The sequence below is a fragment of the Carcharodon carcharias genome, chromosome 25 (assembly GCF_017639515.1).
Source record: "Carcharodon carcharias isolate sCarCar2 chromosome 25, sCarCar2.pri, whole genome shotgun sequence".
Taxonomy (NCBI): domain Eukaryota; kingdom Metazoa; phylum Chordata; class Chondrichthyes; order Lamniformes; family Lamnidae; genus Carcharodon; species Carcharodon carcharias.
This window is the reverse complement of record NC_054491.1, coordinates 42,924,974-42,947,339: the sequence shown is the minus strand read 5'-3', so window position 1 is coordinate 42,947,339 and position 22,366 is coordinate 42,924,974. Positions and strand designations below refer to the sequence as shown.

The 22,366-nt window shown below is 45.5% G+C and overlaps 1 protein-coding gene across 1 annotated transcript; it reads left to right on the top strand.

The window, feature by feature from the left end:
* Positions 1-21,069: 21,069 nt before the first annotated feature.
* Positions 21,070-22,179, top strand: LOC121269675 (ATP-sensitive inward rectifier potassium channel 1-like). The gene has a single exon (XM_041174475.1). It carries the CDS (start codon positions 21,070-21,072, stop codon positions 22,177-22,179), a length of 1,110 nt encoding a protein of 369 aa, XP_041030409.1.
* The last annotated feature ends 187 nt before the right edge of the window (positions 22,180-22,366 follow it).

Sequence of the window (22,366 nt, the reverse complement as noted above, 5' to 3'; positions counted from 1 at the left end):
GGTGGAGGGTGTGGGTGACGGTGTGACGGTGTGTGTCTCTGCGCTCGTGGAGGGTGTGTGTGATGGTGTGTGTCTCTGTGCTGGTGGAGGGTGTGGGTGACGGTGTGTGTCTGGTGGAGGGTGTGGGTGATGGTGTGTGTCTCTGTGCTGGTGGTGGGTATGGGTGACGGTGTGTGTCTCTGTGCTGGTGGAGGGTGTGGGTGATGGTCTGTGTCTCTGTGCTGGTGGAGGTTGTGGGTGATGGTGTTTGTCTCTGTGCTGGTGGAGGGTGTGGGTGACGGTGTGTGTCTCTGTGCTGGTGGAGGGTGTGGGTGACGGTGTGTGTCTCTGTGCTGGTGGAGGGTGTGGGTGAAGGTGTGTGTCTCTGTGCTGGTGGAGGGTATGGGTGACGGTGTGACGGTGTGTGTCTCTGTGCTGGTGGAGGGTGTGGGTGACGGTGTGTGTCTCTGTGCTGGTGGAGGGTGTGGGTGACGGTTTGTGTCTCTGTGCTGGTGGAGGGTGTGGGTGACGGTGTGTGTCTCTGTGCTGGTGGAGGGTGTGGGTGACGGTGTGTGTCACTGTGCTGGTGGAGGGTGTGGGTGACGGTGTGTGTCTCTTTGCTGGTGGAGGGTGTGGGTGACGGTGTCTGTCTCTGTGCTGGTGGTGGGTGTGGGTGACACTGTGACGGTGTGTGTCTCTGTGCTGGTGGTGGGTGTGGGTGACGGTTTGTGTCTCTGTGCTGGTGGAGGGTGTGGGTGACGGTGTGTGTCTCTGTGCTGGTGGAGGGTGTGGGTGACGGTGTGTGTCTCTGTGCTGGTGGAGGGTGTGGGTGACGGTGTGTGTCTCTGTGCTGGTGGAGGGTGTGGGTGACGGTGTCTGTCTCTGTGCTGGTGGTGGGCATTGGTGACACTGTGACGGTGTGTGTCTCTGTGCTGGTGGAGGGTGTGGGTGATGGTGTGTGTCTCTGTGCTGGTGGAGGGTGTGGGTGATGGTGTGTGTCTCTGTGCTGGTGGAGGGTGTGGGTGATGGTGTGTGTCTCTGTGCTGGTGGAGGGTGTGGGTGACGGTGTGATGGTGTGTGTCTCTGTGCTGGTGGAGGGTGTGGGTGACACTGTGACGGTGTGTGTCTCTGTGCTGGTGGAGGGTGTGGGTGACGGTGTGACGGTGTGTGTCTCTGTGCTGGTGGATCGTGTGGGTGACGGTGTGTGTCTCTGTGCTGGTGGACGGTGTGGGTGACACTGTGACGGTGTTTGTCTCTGTGCTGGTGGAGGGTGTGGGTGACGGTGCGTGTCTCTGTGCTGGTGGAGGGTGTGGGTGACAATGTGACGGTGTGTCTCTCTGTGCTGGTGGAGGGTGTCGGTGACGGTGTGACGGTGTGTGTCTCTGTGCTGGTGGAGTGTGTGGGTGACGGTGTGTGTCTCTGTGCTGGTGGAGGGTGTGGGTGACGGTGTGTGTCTCTGTGCTGGTGGAGGGTGTGGGTGACGGTCTGTGTCTCTGTGCTGGTGGAGGGTGTGGGTGACTCTGTGACGGTGTGTGTCTCTGTGCTGGTGGAGGGTGTGGGTGACGGTGTGTGTCTCTGTGCTGGTGGAGGGTGTGGGTGACGCTGTGACGGTGTGTGTCTCTGTGCTGGTGGAGGGTGTGGGTGATGGTGTGTATCTCTGCGCTGGTGGAGGGTGTGGGTGACGGTGTGTGTCTCTGTGCTGGTGGAGGATGTGGGTGACGCTGTGTGTCTCTGTGCTGGTGAAGGCTGTGGGTGACGCTGTGACGGTGTGTGTCTCTGTGCTGGTGGAGTGTGTGGGTGACGGTGTGTGTCTGTGCTGGTGGAGGGTGTGGGTGACGGTGTGTGTCTCTGTGCTGGTGGAGGGTCTGGGTGATGGTGTGTATCTCTGTGCTGGTGGAGGGTGTGGGTGATACTATGACGGTGTGTGTCTCTGTGCTGGTGGATGGTGTGGGTGACACTGTGACGGTGTGTGTCTCTGTGCTGGTGGAGGGTGTGGGTGACGGTGTGTTTCTCTGTGCTGGTGGAGGGTGTGGGTGACGGTGTGTGTCTCTGTGCTGGTGGAGGGTGTGGGTGACGGTGTGTGTCTCTGTGCTGGTGGAGGGTGTGGGTGACGGTGTGTGTCTCTGTGCTGGTGGAGGGTGTGTGTGACGGTGTGTGTCTCTGTGCTGGTGGAGGGTGTGGGTGACGGTGTGTGTCTCTGTGCTGGTGGAGGGTGTGGGTGACGGTGTGTGTCTCTGTGCTGTTGGAGGGTGTGGGTGACGGTGTGACGGTGTGTGTCTCTGTGCTGGTGGAGGGTGTGTGTGACGGTGTGTGTCTCTGTGCTGGTGGAGGGTGTGGGTGACGGTGTGTGTCTCTTTGCTGGTGGAGGGTGTGGGTGACGGTGTGTGTCTCTGTGCTGGTGGAGGGTGTGGGTGACGGTGTGTGTCTCTGTGCTGGAGGAGGGTGTGGGTGACGGTGTGACGGTGTGTGTCTCTGTGCTGGTGGAGGGTGTGGGTGACGGTGTGACGGTGTGTGTCTCTGTGCTGGTGGAGGGTGTGGGTGACGGTGTGTGTCTCTGTGCTAGTGGAGGGTGTGGGTGACGGTGTGTGTCTCTGTGCTGGTGGAGGGTTTGGGTGATGGTTTGTGTCTCTGTGCTGGTGGAGGGTGTGGTTGATGGTGTATGTCTCTGTGCTGGTGGAGGGTGTGGGTGACGTTGTGACGGGTCTTCAATGTCAGTGTCTGCGGATTCCTCTTCCCTGGTGTTCTCGGGGCTGGAGTTGAGGACCTGGTTTGTGGACTCCCTTGGCTGCTTCCCAGATGTCCCTACGAAAGCAAGGAGAGATAATTAGTGCATGGCAGGGAACTGCGGAACAGGGGAACTGTCTCACAGCATGGTTGTCTGATGGCTGTTACACTGCTGGATCCTCACTTGGTTAAAGCACTGCTGATCTCAACGTCAACACAGGAACAGTCCAGATCCTCATCAACCAGCTGGATGGCTCTATTTTCAAAGTCTGTGAGGACCTTGATGTCGAGCATTTCTCTACCCGTTTGCAACCTCTTTCTTTTGTTGTATGTCAGCTTGTCCTGCATGAATACAGATGGAGAGAGTGTAAGCAGGATGCCTGACTGTCCAAGTGAGGAGGATGCCTGGCATGGGTGGTGAGTGGTGCCATGTATGGGATCAGGACAAAATCTGCAGGGCAGGTGAAGACGCATGTGTGAAAGAGTAAATGGTGATGTCCCTTGAACTGGCAATGAGTGAGATCCCTGTGAATGTGGTTTGTGAGTGTGTGAGTTGAGAGCGATGAGAAGAGTGACTTACTCCGGTGGAATGGAAGAGATCATTCATCCTCTTTCAGCACTTAGCGGCTGTCCTCTTTTAGAGGCCATTACCACTGACCAACATTGCTTCCACCCCACCACATTTTCCTTTTTCTGTCCTTCTAAAATGTCAAATATCCTTAAATATTCAGGTCCCAGGCATGGTCCCTATTTCTTTTATTCATTTATGGGGTATGGGTGTCACTGGCTAGGCCAGCATTTATTGCTCATCCCTAATTGCCGTTGCGAAGGTGGTGAGCTGCCTTCTTGAACTGCTGCAGTCCATGTTTTTATGATATGGCCGGTGGCAATTGCCAGCTGACCAAATGCCAAAGGGAAAATTGGCCACGCTATCACAACGATTATGAAATTTGTATTTATTGTGAGAAGATATGTGCACTGCAGTAAGTAGTAAAGAGTCCAATTGGAGATTTAAAATATTAAATTAAAACATTTATTAACAAATGGAAAGAAAACTTAAACACACAAGATTAGTTATACAATTAAATTTAGTCTTATAATATTTCCCAAAAGATTGCAGTCAGGAGTAAAGAGTCCACTACTACATATGGAGATTTTAAATATTAAATTAAAACAATTATTAACAGAAGAAAAGATAACAAACACACAAGATTACAGTTATACAGGTAAATTTAATTTTACAACATTTTCCAAAAGTTTTCTACTTAACTAAACTCCAAAATAAACACTATTTTCCAGGCAACAGCCTAAATATATTCTTAATCCATAAAACATGCAGTAATATTACTGCCAGGAACCCACTGTTGCTATAAAGGAGATATTTCCCAGCTTCTCCCTCCCTCTCACTCAATAATGCAACGCCAAGGCTTTTAACAAAACCTTACTTTGTAGAACAAGCAAACACTTCTATGGGGTGGCAAGAGGCTGCTTCTCACAAGTCAGTTTTACAGAGTCACCTTTCAAGATTTCACACAGTCACTGTGATGAGAGTGACTGCTCTTGACATCAAGGCAGTATTTGACAGAGTGTGGCATCAAGGAGCCCAAGCAAAACTGGAGTCAATGGGAATTGGGTGAAAGCTCTCCCCTTGTTGAGGTCATATCTAGCACAAAGAAAGATGGTTGTGGTTTTGGAGGTCAGTTATCTCAGTTCCAGCACATCACTGCAGGAGTTCCTCAGGGTAGTGTCCTCAGCTCAATCATCTTCAGCTGCTTCAGCAATGACCTTCCTTCCAACATAAGGTCAGAAGTGGGGATGTTCACTGATGATTGCACAATGTTCAGCACCATTCATGACTCCTCTGAAGCAGTCCATGTCCAAGACTTGGACAATATCCATCCTTGGGCTGAACAGTGGCAAGTAACATTTGCACCACACAAGTGTCAGGCAATGACCATCTCCAACAAGAGAGAATGCAACCATCACCCCTTTATATTTAATGGCATTACCATCACTGAATGCCCCACTATCAACATCCTGGGGGTTACCATTAACCAGAAACTGAGCTGGGCTAAACATGTAAATACTGTGGCTACAAGAGCAGCTCAGAGGCCAGGAACCCTGTGACGAGTAACTCACCTCCTGACTCCCCAAAGCCTGTCCAGCATCTACAAGGCACAAGTCAGGAGTGTGATGGAGTACTCCCCACTTGCCTGGATGAGTGCAGTACAACACTCAAGAAACTTGACACCATCAAGGGCAAAGCAGCCCGCTGGATTGGCACCACAATCACAAACATCCTGACTTGGAAATATATTACCATTCCTTTGGTGAGGACAGATGAGATCATCTGCTGCCCTTTTTTTGATGTCTGAAAAAAATTGATTCAGGAAAAGCAAAGCCTGCCCCAAGTTCCACACATGAAAATGCCTCTTGCCGGTGCTGCAAGATGATCTCTACCACCTCCTTGTTTGCAGGGTTGGCACATACTTTGGAACTTCTGAAACATGTCATCATGATGATGGACTCCTGCCCACAGCTGGTGTCACCATTTGCTTCAACAGGATGCTGCTGTCAAGCCAAAAAGATGTTCTTCCTACCATATAAGTGAATGATGTGCTATATGAATTTCAGTGCCGGTGTGCTGCCAGGTGTATATGCTGCTCACCTGAATGACTGGCCAATTGTATCATACTTTGGCTGTTTGCAACAAGCAAGGTATTAACCATACCCAACCACACCGTGCTTGTAAAACTCAAAACATAGTGTCCAACATTTGATGTGATTCTGTGATTGGACAGCACCTACTGAACAATCCTAATTGCGTGAACAGTTACACTAACAAGCAATTTAAGACTGTTAATCGAGCTCGCAGTGTGGCTCAGTTTTGCATGCACACGCAGGGCCCTAACCTTTGCAGACAGAAATAACATGCCTATGCATTGTGCCTTTTACAACTAAACAAAAGATTGGGAACAGCTATTCGCTTGTTCATTCTCCATGGCAATGCCTTGACCGAACAGAGACAATTTGTGTGCTTTGAATTTAAGCAAAAACTTGGCAGATAACTGTTCCCAGGTGCATTTTCCATGGCAATGCCTCTACCAATCAGAGGGCACTTTTCAACCAATCAGCACCCTATTCTAATGTAGCATATATTGTTGTTCACTTTGAGATTTGGTATTCTTGCAAATCTGTCCTGAGGAGTGCAAGACAAAAAGCTATGACAGCGTGTCTCTTTTTTCAACAATACCCAAGTTCTGCAGTGTTTGACTGCAAATAATTTATTTATTTGAATTATTAGTTAAATAATTTTAATGGAGTAAGTAAGAAAGATCATTTCCTCTGGTTGGGGAGTAGCAGATGAAGCATCATCAACTTGAAATTGTCACTAAGAAGATTGAGCAGAGAGTTTCAGAGAAATGCCTTTATACAGAGAGTTGTTGAAATGTTTTGCTACCGGAAGTGGTCAAAATAGACCATTGCATCTTTTAAGGGAAAAGTGGATAAAAATTTGCAGTGAAGGAAAACACAGAGCTATGGGGGAAAGAGCAGGGCTGTACGAATTGATTTGGATAGTTCTGACAAAAAAACTAGTTACAGGTACCATGGGCTTAATGGCCCCTTTCTGTGCTATAATAATCCGTGGTCCTATGGTTTGGCATCATTTCATGTGATTGTGTGCTCTTGTGGGTGGATGCAACCCACTGATTTCACCACATTTCGCTGATGACTTGTGGCCTCACCATGCAATGCATCATAAATCCACTTTTGAAGCAGCTCTTGATGGTTCTGCAGGTTTCAAGCACCACTTTAAACACCCTGTGCTTTGCTCTGACACCTTCTCTCGCTATATAATTACTGTTACCGCCCCCTGCTGGCTGGATGAGTGCCTAACAGGCTCCATGTCCAGCCTATTAACAGCTTCAACAACAAAAGCAAGGGAATCATTGGTCGTATCATCTGTTGTCGAGTCAATTTTCTGATGCTGGTGGACATGCTTGTGTTGGGTACACTGACTACTTCTGTATTTCCCAGCACAACACTGGGTCCTATACTTATGGGGACTCATTATTGAGCCAAAAAACTACTGAGAAACCTCTGCAGCTCAGTGGCTATCAGAACCTGATGTTCTGGAGGCCCTTATACTAAAGAAGGGAAAGGGCTAGATTTTGCTGTTGTGGGAATGAGTAGTGCAGCTGGTGACTTAGTAGAAGTAGCAGGAAGTTAGGGTCAGGAAAACAGTGGAACACATTTTATGGGCTGTGTCTTGGGACATGATCAGTGTGTAATTTCTGAAAGTCTTTGTTGGGTGGAGGTGGGCAGGGGGTGGTGGCGAGGTTGTTGGAGCCCTGTTCCTGTTTTCCCTGTCCACTCATATACAGTAAATGGCAGAACCCTTAAGTGCATCGACGGGCAGAGGGATCTGGGTGTACAGGTCCACAGGTCACTGGAAGTGGCAACGCAGATGGATAAGGTAGTCAAGAAGGCATATGGCTTGCTTGCCTTCATTGGAAGGGGTATTGAGTATAAAAGCTGGGAAGTCATGCTGCAGCTGTATAGAGCCTTGGTTAGGCCACACTTGGAATATTGCATGCAATTCTGGTCACCACATTACCAGGAGGATATGGAGAAATTGGAGAGGGTGCAGAGGAGGTTTACCAGGATGCTGCCTGGTCTGGAGGTTATTAGCTATGAGAAGAGGTTGGAGAAACTCAGATTGTTCTCACTAGAGTGACGGAGATTGAGGGGCGACTTGATAGAAGTTTACAAAATTATGAATGGCATGGACAGAGTAGATAGTCAGAAGCTTTTTCCTAGGGTAGAAGAGTCAATTACTAGGGGACATAAATTTAAGGTGGGAGGAGAAAACTATAGCGGAGATGTGCGGGACAAGTTTTTTACGCAGAGGGTAGTGAGTGTCTGGAATTCGCTACCAGAGGAGGTGGTGGAAGCAGGTACGATAGTGATGTTAAAGAGGCAGCTTGACAAATACATGAATAGGAAGGGGACACTGGAAGTGCAAAATGTTTTAGTTTGACCGGCAATAAGATCGGTGCAGGCTTGGAGGGCCGAAGGGCCTGTTCCTGTGCTGTACTTTTCTTTGTTCATTCCTTGATACAGGAACCCATTAAAATTTATGAAAATTGGGGGATGGTGAAGATGTGCAGAACTTCCACTGTTCACATTCAGCATGTGAGACAAAGATAAAGAGGTGTATCTGTTATTAGCATCAGCCAGAAGTACTTTACTGGACGCAGCCTGGAGAATCAGTTTAGCATCATACTGAGAGTGAAAATTATTCTCTCAGATAATTTTGGTGATATGCAGAGATCCACGTGATCCATTGTAGTCCTTAGGGATGGACAGAAAATGCTGACCTAACCAGTGACACCTACATCCCATCAACAAATAAAGAGAAGTCCAGTCACCTATTAAATCTTGGGACATTTTCACTCCCAGATTAAAAAGTTCCTGATAGGATTCCAATCTGTCATATTAATGGAGGAGGAGGAAAATTTAAGGATGTAAATAATGTGGTAGGACTGCAGAGCTTAGATTTGACCCGTCATTGTGGAATCGCTTAGCTCTGTCCTGTGTGGAGAGGCTGAGTAAATTGGACCTATGATCTCTGGAGTTTAGAAGAATGAGAGGTGATCTGATTGAAACCTGTAAGATTCTGTAGGGGTTTGACAGGGTAGATGCTGAGAGGTCGTTTCCCCTGATTGGGGAATCTGGAACACGGACACAATCTCAGGATAAGGGGCTGGTCATTTAGGACTAAGATGAGGAGAAACCTCTTCACTCAAAGGTTGTGAATCTTTGGAATTCTCTATCCCAGAGGATTGTGGAAGCTCCATCATTGGATATATTTAAGGCTGAGGCAGGCAGGTCTTTCAGGGAATAAAGGGATTTGGGGAGTGGGCAAGAACGTGGAGTTGAGGCTGAAGATCAACCACGATCATATTGAGTGGCTGAACAGGCTCGATGCATCCTACTTGTTATGTTTTTGTATTCTTAAATTCCATGGCTCCATTGATAGTGTATGGATTGGTGAATGATGTGGTGAGCAAGATGATGACAATATGTCCACTCACTTGTCATGCCCTGGTGCAATGAGTATTAACATGATAAAGTGTAATTTTCTACTCACCATACTAATCTCACACACCATAACATCAGACAGAGCTGAATAATTAAATATGGGCAAACACTTCTGCATTGGAGGATTAAGTACATGAGTGAAATAGAAATGGCACCTCTCATGCAAAAAGCTACAGCAATGGATACAAGTGTGCAATATTCCCCTCCTGCTCAAACTGCTAGATTAACTAGAGTTAAAAGGTTATGCTGTTCCTTCCTAAAGTTAGTGAAACCTAAATTGTTTCCAGCAGTCACCCATTTTTTTCTGGGACAACTGGAATTTTCAAGACAGAGATTGATAGATTTTTTTTAGGTAAGAGATACGGAGCAAAGATGGGTAAATGGAGTTGAGGTACAGAACCACCATTTGCGGGGTCGTAGCGGTCAATGATATTGTCACTGGACTGCTAATACCTGAGACCCAGGGCAATGCTCTGGGGACCTGGGTTCAAATCCTACCACAGCAGATGGTGAAATTTGAATAAAATAAAAATCTGGAGTTGAAAGTCTAATGATGACTGTGAAACAATTGCTGATTGTTGTAAAAACCCATCTGCTTCACTAATGTCCTTTAAGGAAGGAAATCTACTGTCCTTACCTGGTCTGGCCTACATGTGACTCTTGAGCCACAGCAATGTGGTTGACCCTTAAATGCCCTCTGAACAAGGGCAGTTAGGGATGGACAATAAGTGCTGGTCCAGCCCATATCCCATGAATAAGTAAAAGAAAAGATCTACTGGTTTGATGGGGCAGGCTCCAGAAGCAGGACGAGCTCTTCCTGTTCTCATATTCCAATACCAAGCTGCATTTCTTGTTCCCACTGCCCATGATTCTAAATCATTGCTAACATAGACCCTAAACCCAAATAATGTTGTAATTTCTGCTATACCCCCATAACCTCGAATCAAAGCTGCTATTTCTAGTACCTTCAGCTCTGAATGGTATAATTTGCACAATATTGCTCTGGTCCTGCCTGGAGCTTCACTTGTTAGGGATGCAGATAGGCAGTAGCACTGAGGATAATTTTGTGACCATCAATCCCATTTGATGATGCCTCACATGGGAAGACCAATTTCAGAAAACTACCCCACAAATATTAATAAATTGTAGGTACCTTGCTTTCAAAATTGAAGGAACCCCTGATCCACCTTTTCTTGTTCCCACCATTTTGATCCCCAGTCATCATCATTCCTTAACACCATGCAGACCTCTGATTAGACTGCAGCTTGTCTCCTGCCTCTCCCCATCCTTCATTAAACTGATTTCTGCCGTGAGGTTTACCACCTGTTTCATTAAGCGTATCCTCCCACCTCACCTTCTAGCCCCGTTTACTATGACTTCAGTTCCTCTTATGACAACACTTCCTAACATTGTCAAACACCCCCTGTCGCGAGGCACTACTCTCACTTGTTTGAAAACAGCCTTTGTTACCCCTGCTGAATAATCATTTCCTTGACCGGTTTTTAACAAACTATTATCCTATCAACAACTCTTCAATGTCCTGCTCAGCCGCATATACCAGTCGCCCTCATCATTCTCTGCTCTGTTGTCCGATTCCATTTTTGAGCCATCCCTTGCATCAAGTCTATGGATGAAATTGAACAGCAGTATTCTGTGCAGCAGCAGTTGTGGTTCACTGGCATCGTACTGTCTCTGCTACCTTCAGTATTCCTCCATTCTCCACCACTTGTCCTTCTTCACCCATCAGTTGGTAGTTTCTCTCTCTTATGTTTCCAACTCCTATTTTTTTTCCAATATGGAAATGGAAAGAAGGAATAAATGAATGAAAAGTAAAATATTACAGATGCTGGAAACCTGAAATAAAACAGAAAGTGCTGGAAACTCAGCAGGTCTGACAGTACCTATGAAAAGAGAAACAGAGTTAACATTTCCAGCCCAATGTGACTCTTCCTCGGAACTGAAGAGAGGTAGAAACGTGATGGGTTTTATACTGTTGAAAAAGGGGGGAGGGTGAAGTGGATCAAAAGGAAGGTCAGGGATAGGTTAGAGGGCAGGAGAGATTAAATAACAAAGGTGTCATGGAACAAATGGTAAAGGGAGTGGAAATGGTTTTAGTAAAGACTCAAAACATTGGAATAAAGGATTTGCATTTAAATAGTATCCTTCACATCAGAAAGATGTGACAAAACTATTCAGTGCTAAATGATTATTTATTGAAGTGTGGTCTCTGTTGTGTGTTATAATATAAAGGCACCAATCACCCATAAGGAATCATGCAAATATGTTGTGGGTTCAGTTATTAAGAGCAGGCATATTTGAACTTATATGCATCAGTAGAAAGCTTGATTACATCAGCAGCAGAGTTGTGTTTACTGTGCTCTGCTTCAGGCCAAAGTGAAACTGAGACTGGATCACATGACACACTTCCTTTAAAGTGATGGCATGCTGCTATCCCTTAAAGGCATATTAAAACAGCCTGCTTTCTTTTTAAAGATACTCCCCCCTGTGTCCCCCCAATGAAGAATAACTATTTACAATACATGTTCATGTTTAGTTACCGTTATATAAGTGTATAGGACTGGTGAATCTATGAGTCTCTAAAGCTTAAAGGCAATCTACTGGTACACCTAGATCTTGTCCGGAGGAATCTTTAATTGCTCACAGTGATCTGTGGGATTTTCATTCTTGGACGTTGTTCCTGGTTGCATTTGGAATCTTGTCCTCAATGCAACAGGACTGTACAGTGGTTGAGGATCTGGGATGGATCTGATTTGTCCTTAGTTATGATCCATCATTGCACCTTTGTGTGTAATGACTTCATAGTGCCTGGGTTCTGAACAAATCCTTGTTACCTCAGCTGGTTGCCACGTACCACCTGTGGGATCCTGGATATGGACTTGTTGTCCCAACTGTAAACTTGGCAATTCTGTACCCGAATTTTTATCATGCACGTTGGTCATCTTCTCTTGCAGCTTTAAAAGTTGCTCTCTAGTTTCTGGGATAGTATAATGGGTAAGAGTAGATATGTACTGGTCCGCCAAATATGAGCTCTGCTGGTGATGGAATTGTTTCACTTAACGATTACACTCTCATATGTAACATTGCAATGTGTAGATCTTACTTGGTCTGTCTACATTTAAGAATTAGGGATTTCACTGTGTGAATCATTCATTCAGCTAGGCTGTTAGATCTAGGGTAATGAGAAGAAGAAGGGTGATTGATGTTCCACTTCTCACACGTATCCTGAAACAGCTTACCAATAAATTGTGGACTGTTATCCATAATGATCTCTCTAGGCACACCTAATAAACTGAAAATAGCACTTAGAGTGTGCATGGCTATTGTGTTTGAAGTATTGTGCAATTGTAAAATAATGGGATACTTGGTAAAATAGTCTATGATAGCGATGAAATCAGTGCCATGGACACTAAAGAGGTCAGGTGCAATTTTGGACCAAGAATGGGTAGGAACTTCATCAAAATCGATAGTTCTTTTTGCTGACTTGGCACATGCTCCTTATATGCCTTGCACTCCTTGACGATGACTTGAATTTCATTGTTCATACCCGGCCAAAAGACACAGTCTGTCTTGTGAGTTTTCTTGTCCAATCTATGCCCATGTGTGAGTGATGAAGTTTTGAAGCATTTTAGGCCACAAAGGTTCTGGTACGATGACTACCTGCCCTTAAAAATGACTTCCTGGGGGATGCCTAGCTTGTCCCGATAAGGCCAAATTGGTCTTGTGTTCATGGACATGCTGAATTGAATCAGGCCATCCTTCAGTGCTGGTTTTCCACAGTTTCTGTAGTGTGGAATCTTTTGCCATTTCTTCCTGTAGCTATTGGCATTTGTGTTGCACAAAATATATCAGATCAATTGACGGACTTGCATTCTCCTGCAAGTGTAATTCTGCAGCTCTCTTGAAATTGCCAATTATGTGGAAACATTCTTGTTATTTTGATGTTACATTGTAAACTGGGGTTATAGGCATAGTTTCTGAGTTTGATTTGCTGTATGAGGCCTGACTAATTCCATGGATTGTCACTAGTGCGAGGCCACATGCTGCAATTTCTGTGCCTTTAGTCTGCACGATATAAAACATCTGTGACACCCAGGAGGATTGAGTATACTTGCACTCTAGGACTGTGGACCCTGCACATGGATTAATGAATCTTTGCAGGTTTCGCCATGACCTTCCGAGACTCTGCTTACATTTCTTCTTGAATTCACCGGGGTGGTATGTTGGCACTCGCCCTGTGTCAATCATGGCCAATAACAACCAACTTTCATAGGGCAGATAGTTTGAATCTTGGCAAACACTTCAGATTGTGAGATGGAATTTATATTTTCAACGAGATTTTTGGTGTGAAACAGTTTCTGACAGGAAACTGGATGGCCATCCTTATTGCTTGAAGGTACCTGTAGTGCATGGTCTGTTTGGATCAGTGTACAGGTCTTTGTAGCTGCATCAGCATTTGCTCTATTACACTGCTGCTGCTAATGGCACTTTCTGCCACAGGCTTTGCAGAATTACTGGAAAGCTGGGAATGTCCTTGGTGTATGCAGAAAGCCACAGCTTCCACATGGCCTGCCAGGTTTGGGTGTTCTCGTGAGAGCGTCAACAATTAGAGTTGTGGTTAGGACCTGTAAGCTCCTTCGACCTGCAAGGGTTACTTTGTCCTTACATCCATCCTTGAGTAGTTTGTCAATGTGATACATTGTGGTCTTGTCTAGAAGATCTTTCTAGGAGTGGATGTAATCACCAACTCAACAATTCTATCTGCTAGCTCCGTGTTTGAAAAATCACAAGACATACCCTTCTCCCTGCACCTGCTGATGAAGTGGTCTGTGGATTCTGTAGGTTGTTGTTGAAATGACATGAACTCTGGTCGATGAATATGGAAGTTTAACCTGATTCTAAACTGGTCTTCCAATGTGGTCCATATCTTTTGGGGATCCTTTAACTCTTCAATTAATCCTGATGTGTTGAGCCTGTGTAGACCTTCATTCCCAATTGCTAGGTGAATTTTTATGACTTGTCTTTCTGATTCAGACACACCTGAATCAAGAAACCATAGCTTTGTACATTGTTTAAAGATTTTGAATTTGGATAGTAGGTTAGCTGCATTCCAATATAAACGGGGGAATTTTATTGACACTTTGACAATATCTGTTTGACCTTCCACCTTGTTTCATTCAATTCATTGTTCAGGAACTCCTGAACCCACCCATAATAATCATAATCTTCTCTGGCCTGATTTTATGACTGCTTTGTTTTGGGTTTTTTTTGTTTGTAAACATAGATGTAAACAGGTATGATATAGTCGGGATTACGGAGACATGGCTGCAGGGTGACCGGGCATGGGAACTGAACATACAGGTATATTCAGTATTTAGGAAGGACAGACAAAAAAGGAAAAGGCGGTGGAGTTGCATTGCTGGTTAAAGAGGAAATTAACGCAATAGTGAGGAAAGATATTAGCTCTGATGATGTGGAATCTGTATGGGTAGAGCTGAGAAACACTAAGGGGCAAAAAATATTAGTGGGTTTGTATATAGACCCCCATTAAACAGGAAATTATAGACTCATGCAATAAAGGAACATCTATAATTATGGGTGACTTTAATATGCATATAGATTGGGAAAATTAAATTAGTAACAATACCGTAGAGGAGGAATTCCTGGAGTGTATACGGGATGTTTTTCTGGACCAATACATTGAGGAACCAACGAGAGAACAGGCCATCCTTGACTGGGGATTGTGTAATGAGACAGGAATAATTGGCAATCTAGTTGTGCGTGGCCCCTTGGGGATGAGCGACCATAATATGATAGAATTCTTCATCAAGATGGAGAGTGGCGTAGTTGATTCTGAGGCTTGGGTCCTGAATCTTAATAAAGGAAACTACGATGGTATGAAGCGTGAGTTGGCTATGATGGATTGGGAAACGTTACTTAAAGCGATGACGGTGGATAGGCAATGGCAAACATTCAAAGAGCGCATGGGTGAACTGCAACAATTGTTTATGCCTGTTTGGCGCAAAAGTAAAACAGGAAAGGTGTCCAAGCCATGGCTTACAAGGGAAATTAGAGATAGTATTAGATGCAAGGAAGAGGCATACAAATTGGCCAGAAAAAACAACAGACCTGAGGATTGGGAGCAGTTTAGAATTCAGCAAAGCAGGACCAAGGGATTGATTAAAAGGGGAAAGTCGAGTACGAGAGTAAGCTTGCAGGGAACATAAAAACTGACTGTAAAAGTTTCTATAGGTATGTGAAGAGAAAAAGATTGGTGAAGAAAAATATAGGTCCCTTACAGTCAGAAATAGGAGAATTTATAATCGGGAACAAAGAAATGGCTGACCAAGTAAATACATACTTTGGTTCTGTCTTCACAAAGGAGATACACAAAGCACATAACATACCAGAAAGGTTGGGGAACACAGGGTTCAGTGAGAGGGAGGAACTGAAAGAAATCAGTATTAGTAGGGAAATGGTGTTGGGGCAACTGATGGGGTTGAAGGCCAATAAATCCCCAGGGCTTGATAATCTATATCCCAGAGTACTTAAGGAAGTGGCCCCAGAAATAGTGGATGCATTGGTGGTCATCTTCCGAGATTCTATAGACTCTGGAACAGTTCCTACAGATTGCAGGGTAGCTAATGTAACCCCACTATTTAAAAAGGGAGGCAGAGAGAAAACAGGGAATTATAGACCAGTCAGCCTGATGTTAGTAGTGGGGAAAATTCTAGAGTCCATTGTAAAAGATTTAATAGCTGAGCACGTGGAAAACAGTGGCAGAATTGGACAGAGTCAACATGGATTTATGAAAGGGAAATCATGCTTGACAAATCTACTGAAATTTTTTGAGGATGTAACTAGTAGAGTTGATGAGGGGGAGCCAGTGGATGTGGTTTATTTGGACTTTCAAAAGGCTTTTGACAAAGTCCCAGATAAGAGATTGGCATGTAAAATTAAAGCACATGGGATTGGGGGTAGTGTATTGAGATGGATAGAAAACTGATTGGCAGACAGGAAACAAAGAGTAGGAATAAATGGGTCTTTTTTCCGAATGGCAGGCTGTGACTAGTGGGGTACTGCAGGGATCAGTGTTGTGACTCCAGCTGTTCACAATATATATTGATGATTTAGATGAGGGAATTAAATGTAATATCTCCAGATTTGCAGATGACACAAAGCTGGGTGGGAGGGTGAGCTGTGAGGAGGATGCAGAGATGCTTCAGTGTGATTTGGACAAGCTGAGTGAGTGGGCAAATGCATGGCAGATGCAGTATAATGTGGATAAATGTGAGGTTATCCATTTTGGTAGCAAAAACAGGAAGGCAGGTTATTATCTGGCTATAAATTGAGAGAGGGGAATATGCAACGAGACCTGGGTGTCCTTGCACACCAGTCGCTGAAGGTAAGCATGCAGCTGCAGCAGGCGGTAAAGAAGGCAAATGGTATGTTGGCCTTCATAGCCAGAGGATTCGAGTACAGGAACAGGGATGTCTTGCTGCAATTTTACAGGGCCTAGGTGAGACCACACCTGGAATATTGTGTGTGGTTTTGGTCTCCTTATCTGAGGAAGGATGTTCTTGCTATAGAGGGAGTGCAGCGAAGGTTTATCGGACTGATTCCTGGGATGGAGGGACTGACATATGAGGAGAGATTGAGTCGACAGGATTATATTCGCTGGAGTTCAGAAGAATGAGGGGGATCTCATAGAAACCTATAAAATACTAACAGGACTAGATGTGGTAGGTGCAGGAAGGATGTTCCCGATGGTGGGGGAGTCCAGAACCAGGGGTCACATCTGAGGATACGGGGTAGACCATTTAGAACTGAGTTGAGGAGAAATTTCTTCACCCAGAGAGTGGTGAGCCTGTGGAATTCGTTACCACAGAAAGTAGTTGAGACAAAAACATTGTATGTTTTCAAGAAGGAGTTAGATATAGCTCTTGGGACGAAAGGGATCAAAGGATATGGGGAGAAAGTGGGAGCAGGCTATTGAGTTGGATGATCAGCCATGATCATATTGAATGGCAGAGCAGGCTAGAAGGGCCGAATGGCCTACTTGTGCTCCTAGTTTCTATGTTTGACTCTCTCATGCTCACTGTTGATCCACACCCTGGTCACTCACTTTTCCTGACTGAGCTAACTTGATGCAATCCTTTTGACGTGTTGTCCTGCTCCCCACGAGGGATCTGTCTGCTTACCAGCTTTTTATTTGAACACTCTGCAATGTGTCTTCAAAGCCTTTTTGTGCAGTCACTACGCTAGGGTTTCAACGCGCTCTGACACTGTGAATCTGTTGTGGTCTGACCAAAACGTCAAGGGTTGTCTCATGTCATGTAGTATGATCGAAGAATGTTCACCATGTTGTACCTGCACTGAACCTTGTTAACAGGCTAAGCACCATCGTCGTATGTGTTATAAGAATACAAAGGCACCATTCGCCTAAAAGGGATTGTACAAACACGTTGTGGGTTTCCAATAAGAACAGGCTCATGTGGACATAGATAAATGGACAGAAAGCTTGAGGACATCAGCAGCAGAGCTGTGTGTGCTGTGTTCTGCTCCAGGTCAAAGTGGAACATCCTGTAAAATGATGGCATATAACCATCCTTAAAGGCATATTACAACAGTGACTGTTGTTGTGTAGGCAAATACAGTAGCTAATTCTCATACAGCAAGCTCCAGAAATCAGTAAGTGAATGACTGACTGGTTAATGTGTTTCTGGTGGTGTTAGCAAATTCACTCGGAGCATTCACGTGCTCTTCTTCAAATAGATCCCTGGCATCTTTTATATCCACCTAAATAGGCAGGCATGATCTTAGTTTAATGACTCAACCAAAGATAGCATTTCTAACAATGCAGCATCCCCTCATGACTCTGCTGAAGTGGCAGCACACATCACGTACAAAATTTCTAATGGTTCTTCAACCCATAATCCTGTGACTCAGAGGAAAGGTGATATCACTGAGCTGAGATAACACTGAGGGCATCTTTCCCAGAAAGTAACCAGGTGTCTCTACACTATACAGTTGACTCTTAAATGCCTTCTGAACTAGGGCAACTAGGGATGGGTAATAAATGCTGGCCTGGCCAGCGACACCCACATCCCATGAACGAATAAAAAACAATTTGCTCCACCATTGACACACACTGCCTGTAGTGTGCACCCTTTGCAAATTACACTGCAACAACTCACCAAGCCTCCTTTGACACCACCTTCCAGACCCACAACCCCCACGACCTAGAATAGATTAATATAAGGGCTACAGGCGCATGGAAACACCAGCAGCTGCAAGATCCCCTCCAGTTCACGCGACATCCTAACTTGAAAATATGTTGCTGTTCCTGCATTGTCGCTGAACCAAAATCCTGGAATGTCCTGCCTTACGCCACTGTGGATGCACCTACACCACACAGACTGCATTCCCCTAAAGCACTGTGGATGCACCTACACCACACAGACTGCACTCCCTTACAGCACTGTGGATGCACCTATACCACACAGACTGCACTCCCTTACAGCACTGTGGATGCACCTATACCACACAGACTGCACTCCCTTACAGCACTGTGGATGCACCTATACCACACAGACTGTACTCCCTTACAGCACTGTGGATGCACCTATACCACACAGACTGCACTCCCTTACAGCACTGTGGATGCACCTACACCACACAGACTGCACTCCCCTAGAGCACTGTGGATGCACCTATACCACACAGACTGCTCTCCCTTACAGCACTGTGGATGCACCTACACCACACAGACTGCTCTCCCTTACAGCACTATGGATGCACCTACACCACACAGACTGCACTTCCTAACAGCACTGTGGATGCATCTATACCACACAGACTGCACTGCCTTACACTGTGGATGCACCCACACCACACAGACTGCTCTCCCTTACAGCACTGTGGATGCACCTACGCCACACAGACTGCTCTCCCTTACAGCACTGTGGATGCACCTACGCCACACAGACTGCTCTCCCTTACAGCACTGTGGATGCACCTACGCCACACAGACTGCACTCCCTTACAGCACTGTGGATGCACCTACGCCACACAGACTGCACTTCCTAACAGCACTGTGGATGCACTTACACCACACAGACTGCACTTCTTAACAGCACTATGGATGCACCTACACCACACAGACTGCACTCTCTTACAGCACTGTGGATGCATCTATACCACACAGACTGCACTGCCTTACACTGTGGATGCACCTACGCCACACAGACTGCACTCCCTTACAGCACTGTGGATGCATCTATACCACACAGACTGCACTGCCTTACACTGTGGATGCACCTACGCCACACAGACTGCACTTCCTAACAGCACTATGGATGCACCTACACCACACAGACTGCACATCCTAACAGCACTGTGGATGCACCTACACCACACAGACTGCACTTCCTAACAGCACTGTGGATGCACCTACATCACACAGACTGCACTCCCTTACAGCACTATGGATGCACCTACACCACACAGACTGCACTCCCTTACAGCACTGTGGATGCACCTACACCACACAGACTGCACTTCCTAACAGCACTATGGATGCACCTACACCACACAGACTGCACTTCCTAACAGCACTATGGATGCACCTACACCACACGGTCTGCACTTCCTAACAGCACTGTGGATGCACCTACACCACACAGACTGCACTTCCTAACAGCACTGTGGATGCACCTACACCACACAGACTGCACTTCCTAACAGCACTATGGATGCACCTACACCACACAGACTGCACTGCCTTACAGCACTGTGGATGCACCTACACCACACAGACTGCACTCCCTTACAATGCTGTGGATGCACCTACACCACACAGACTGCACTGCCTTACAGCACTGTGGATGCACCTACACCACACAGACTGCACTGCCTTACAGCACTGTGGATGCACCTACACCACACAGACTGCACTTCCTAACAGCACTGTGGATGCACCTGCACCACACAGACTGCACTCCCTTACAGTACTGTGGATGCACTACACCACACAGACTGCACTCCCTTACAGTACTGTGGATGCACCTACACCACACAGACTGCACTCCCTTGCAGCACTGTGGATGCACCTACACCACACAGACTGCACTCCCTTACAGTACTGTGGATGCACCTACACCACACAGACTGCACTCCCTTGCAGCACTTTGGATGCACCTACACCACACAGACTGCACTCCCTTGCAGCACTGTGGATGCACCTACACCACATAGACTGCACTCCCTTACAGCACTGTGGATGCACCTACACCACACAGACTGCACTCCCTTATAGCACTGTGGATGCACCTACTCCCATAAAGACTGCTGTGGTTCAGGAAGGTGGCTCACTGCCAACTTCTCAAGGGCAGGGCAATAAATTCTGGCCTAACCAGCAACACATACATCCCATGAATAAAATTAAAAAAAAAACTCCCCTTAATTTCTCTTTTCCTTCTCAATATTAAATTTGTCCTTTTGGAGAAGATCCTTTAATTTCTATTTGAATGAGGACCACCATCTAAATGAGATCGGTGGTTATAATTACACTAACCTACTTCAAAGCTAGGGAGTTTTTGCAATTGTCCATAAATACAAATCACAGCTGCATCCTTTGCTAACACAAATATTGACCTAATTCTAGACTGGGCTTGAATCAATTTCAACCCCAATAATTGGTGTTGGCTATTTCCAAATCAGAATTTCCTAAGCCCACTTTTCCATCAATGACTCTATATTTAGTGAGAAAATGACTGTAAGGCTTTCGATTGTAAAATCAGAGTTATATCATGATTTCATTCGGCTGCTGTTTAATGGGGTACAACTCTTTAGTTTGCTGTTTAACCTTCATGCTTAGCTTGAAAGATGCCCAGTGACCAGAGGAAATTTCTCTTATCATCATTATTTGCCTTGTTAGTGTTAACTAGCAGTTGAACATTAACAGATTGTCAGATTTTTAACAATATCTAACCCGTTATTGTGTTAAACACTTGTAGCTATTTCCCATCGACTTTTCAATTAATCAAACATCTAGATTCAACACATTAATAGAAATTAGGTTGTACATTTTAATTAAAACAGACGTGAGAAAATCCAGTTTCCTCTTCAGTTTGTGATTGAAATGTGTTCGGAGGGTACTCTAAGATCACTGGAGGGTAAATAATTGAGTTTAATGTATTCTTTGGCATTGTCTTCACAGGTTAAAAGGTATTTTTCCGCGGAATGTTCAAATACCTCCGCAGGAGATTCACCAGAAACCTAACAGAGCGTAATCGTCAGAGAGCTCGTCTTGTCTCTAAAGATGGGAGGTGTAACATAGAATTTGGAAATGTCAAGGAACATTCAAGGATTGGCTTCCTTGTGGATATTTGGACAACTGTCCTTGACCTTAAGTGGAGGTATCAGATGACCATCTTTATTTCAGCCTTTCTGGGAAGCTGGTTCCTCTTTGGCTTGTTGTGGTACGCTGTCGCATACATGCACAAGGATCTTCCTGAATTTTCACCCAGTGAGAATCATGCTCCTTGTGTGCAGAACATCAATGGACTGACATCGGCCTTTCTCTTCTCACTTGAGACTCAGGTCACTATTGGCTATGGCTTCAGATGTGTGACTGAGCAGTGCGGTGAAGCCATATTCCTCTTGGTAACTCAATCCATCCTTGGAGTCATCATTAATTCCTTCATGTGTGGTGCCATCTTGGCCAAGATCTCCAGACCAAAGAAACGAGCCAAAACCATCACATTCAGCAAGAGTGCTGTCATCAGCAAGCGTGGGGGAAAACTGTGTCTCCTGATTCGAGTAGCCAATCTCAGGAAAAGCCTTCTGATTGGCAGCCATATTTATGGAAAACTTTTGAAAACCACAGTGACCCTAGAGGGTGAAACCATCATAATGGATCAAGTCAACATTGATTTTATTGTTGATGCTGGGAACGAGAATCTATTCTTCATATCTCCTCTCACCATCTATCACATCATTGACAAAACCAGTCCCTTTTATGAGATGTCTGCTGAGACCATCAAGCAGCAAGACTTTGAGTTGGTGGTCTTTTTAGATGGCACAATAGAAGCCACCAGTGCCACCTGCCAGGTGAGAACCTCTTACATCCCAGATGAAGTATTCTGGGGCTACAGGTTTGCCCCCATTGTCTCCAAATCTAAAGAAGGGAAATACAGAGTTGATTTCTCCAACTTTGGTAAGACTGTGCAGGTGGACACTCCGCATTGTGCCTACTGCCTGCAGACTGAGAAAGAAGCCAAACTCAAAGAGAAGAAAGCTTATGACAACCCTGGATTCCAACTTAATGAGGTCAATGAGACCAAAATGTAAAGATATATTCCACAGCTAGATAAATGTGCATTTGGTACTTCTCTGAACCTTCTTTTGAAAGGTAATATTTTGTTTGTGTATTGAACATTCATTTATAGTCAGAGAAACCTTTAGGCATCTTAAAATCAGGTGTGGCACAGCGAGGGTCAGCCCCAGGCCAGATGTGGCACAGGGAGGGGTGAAAATA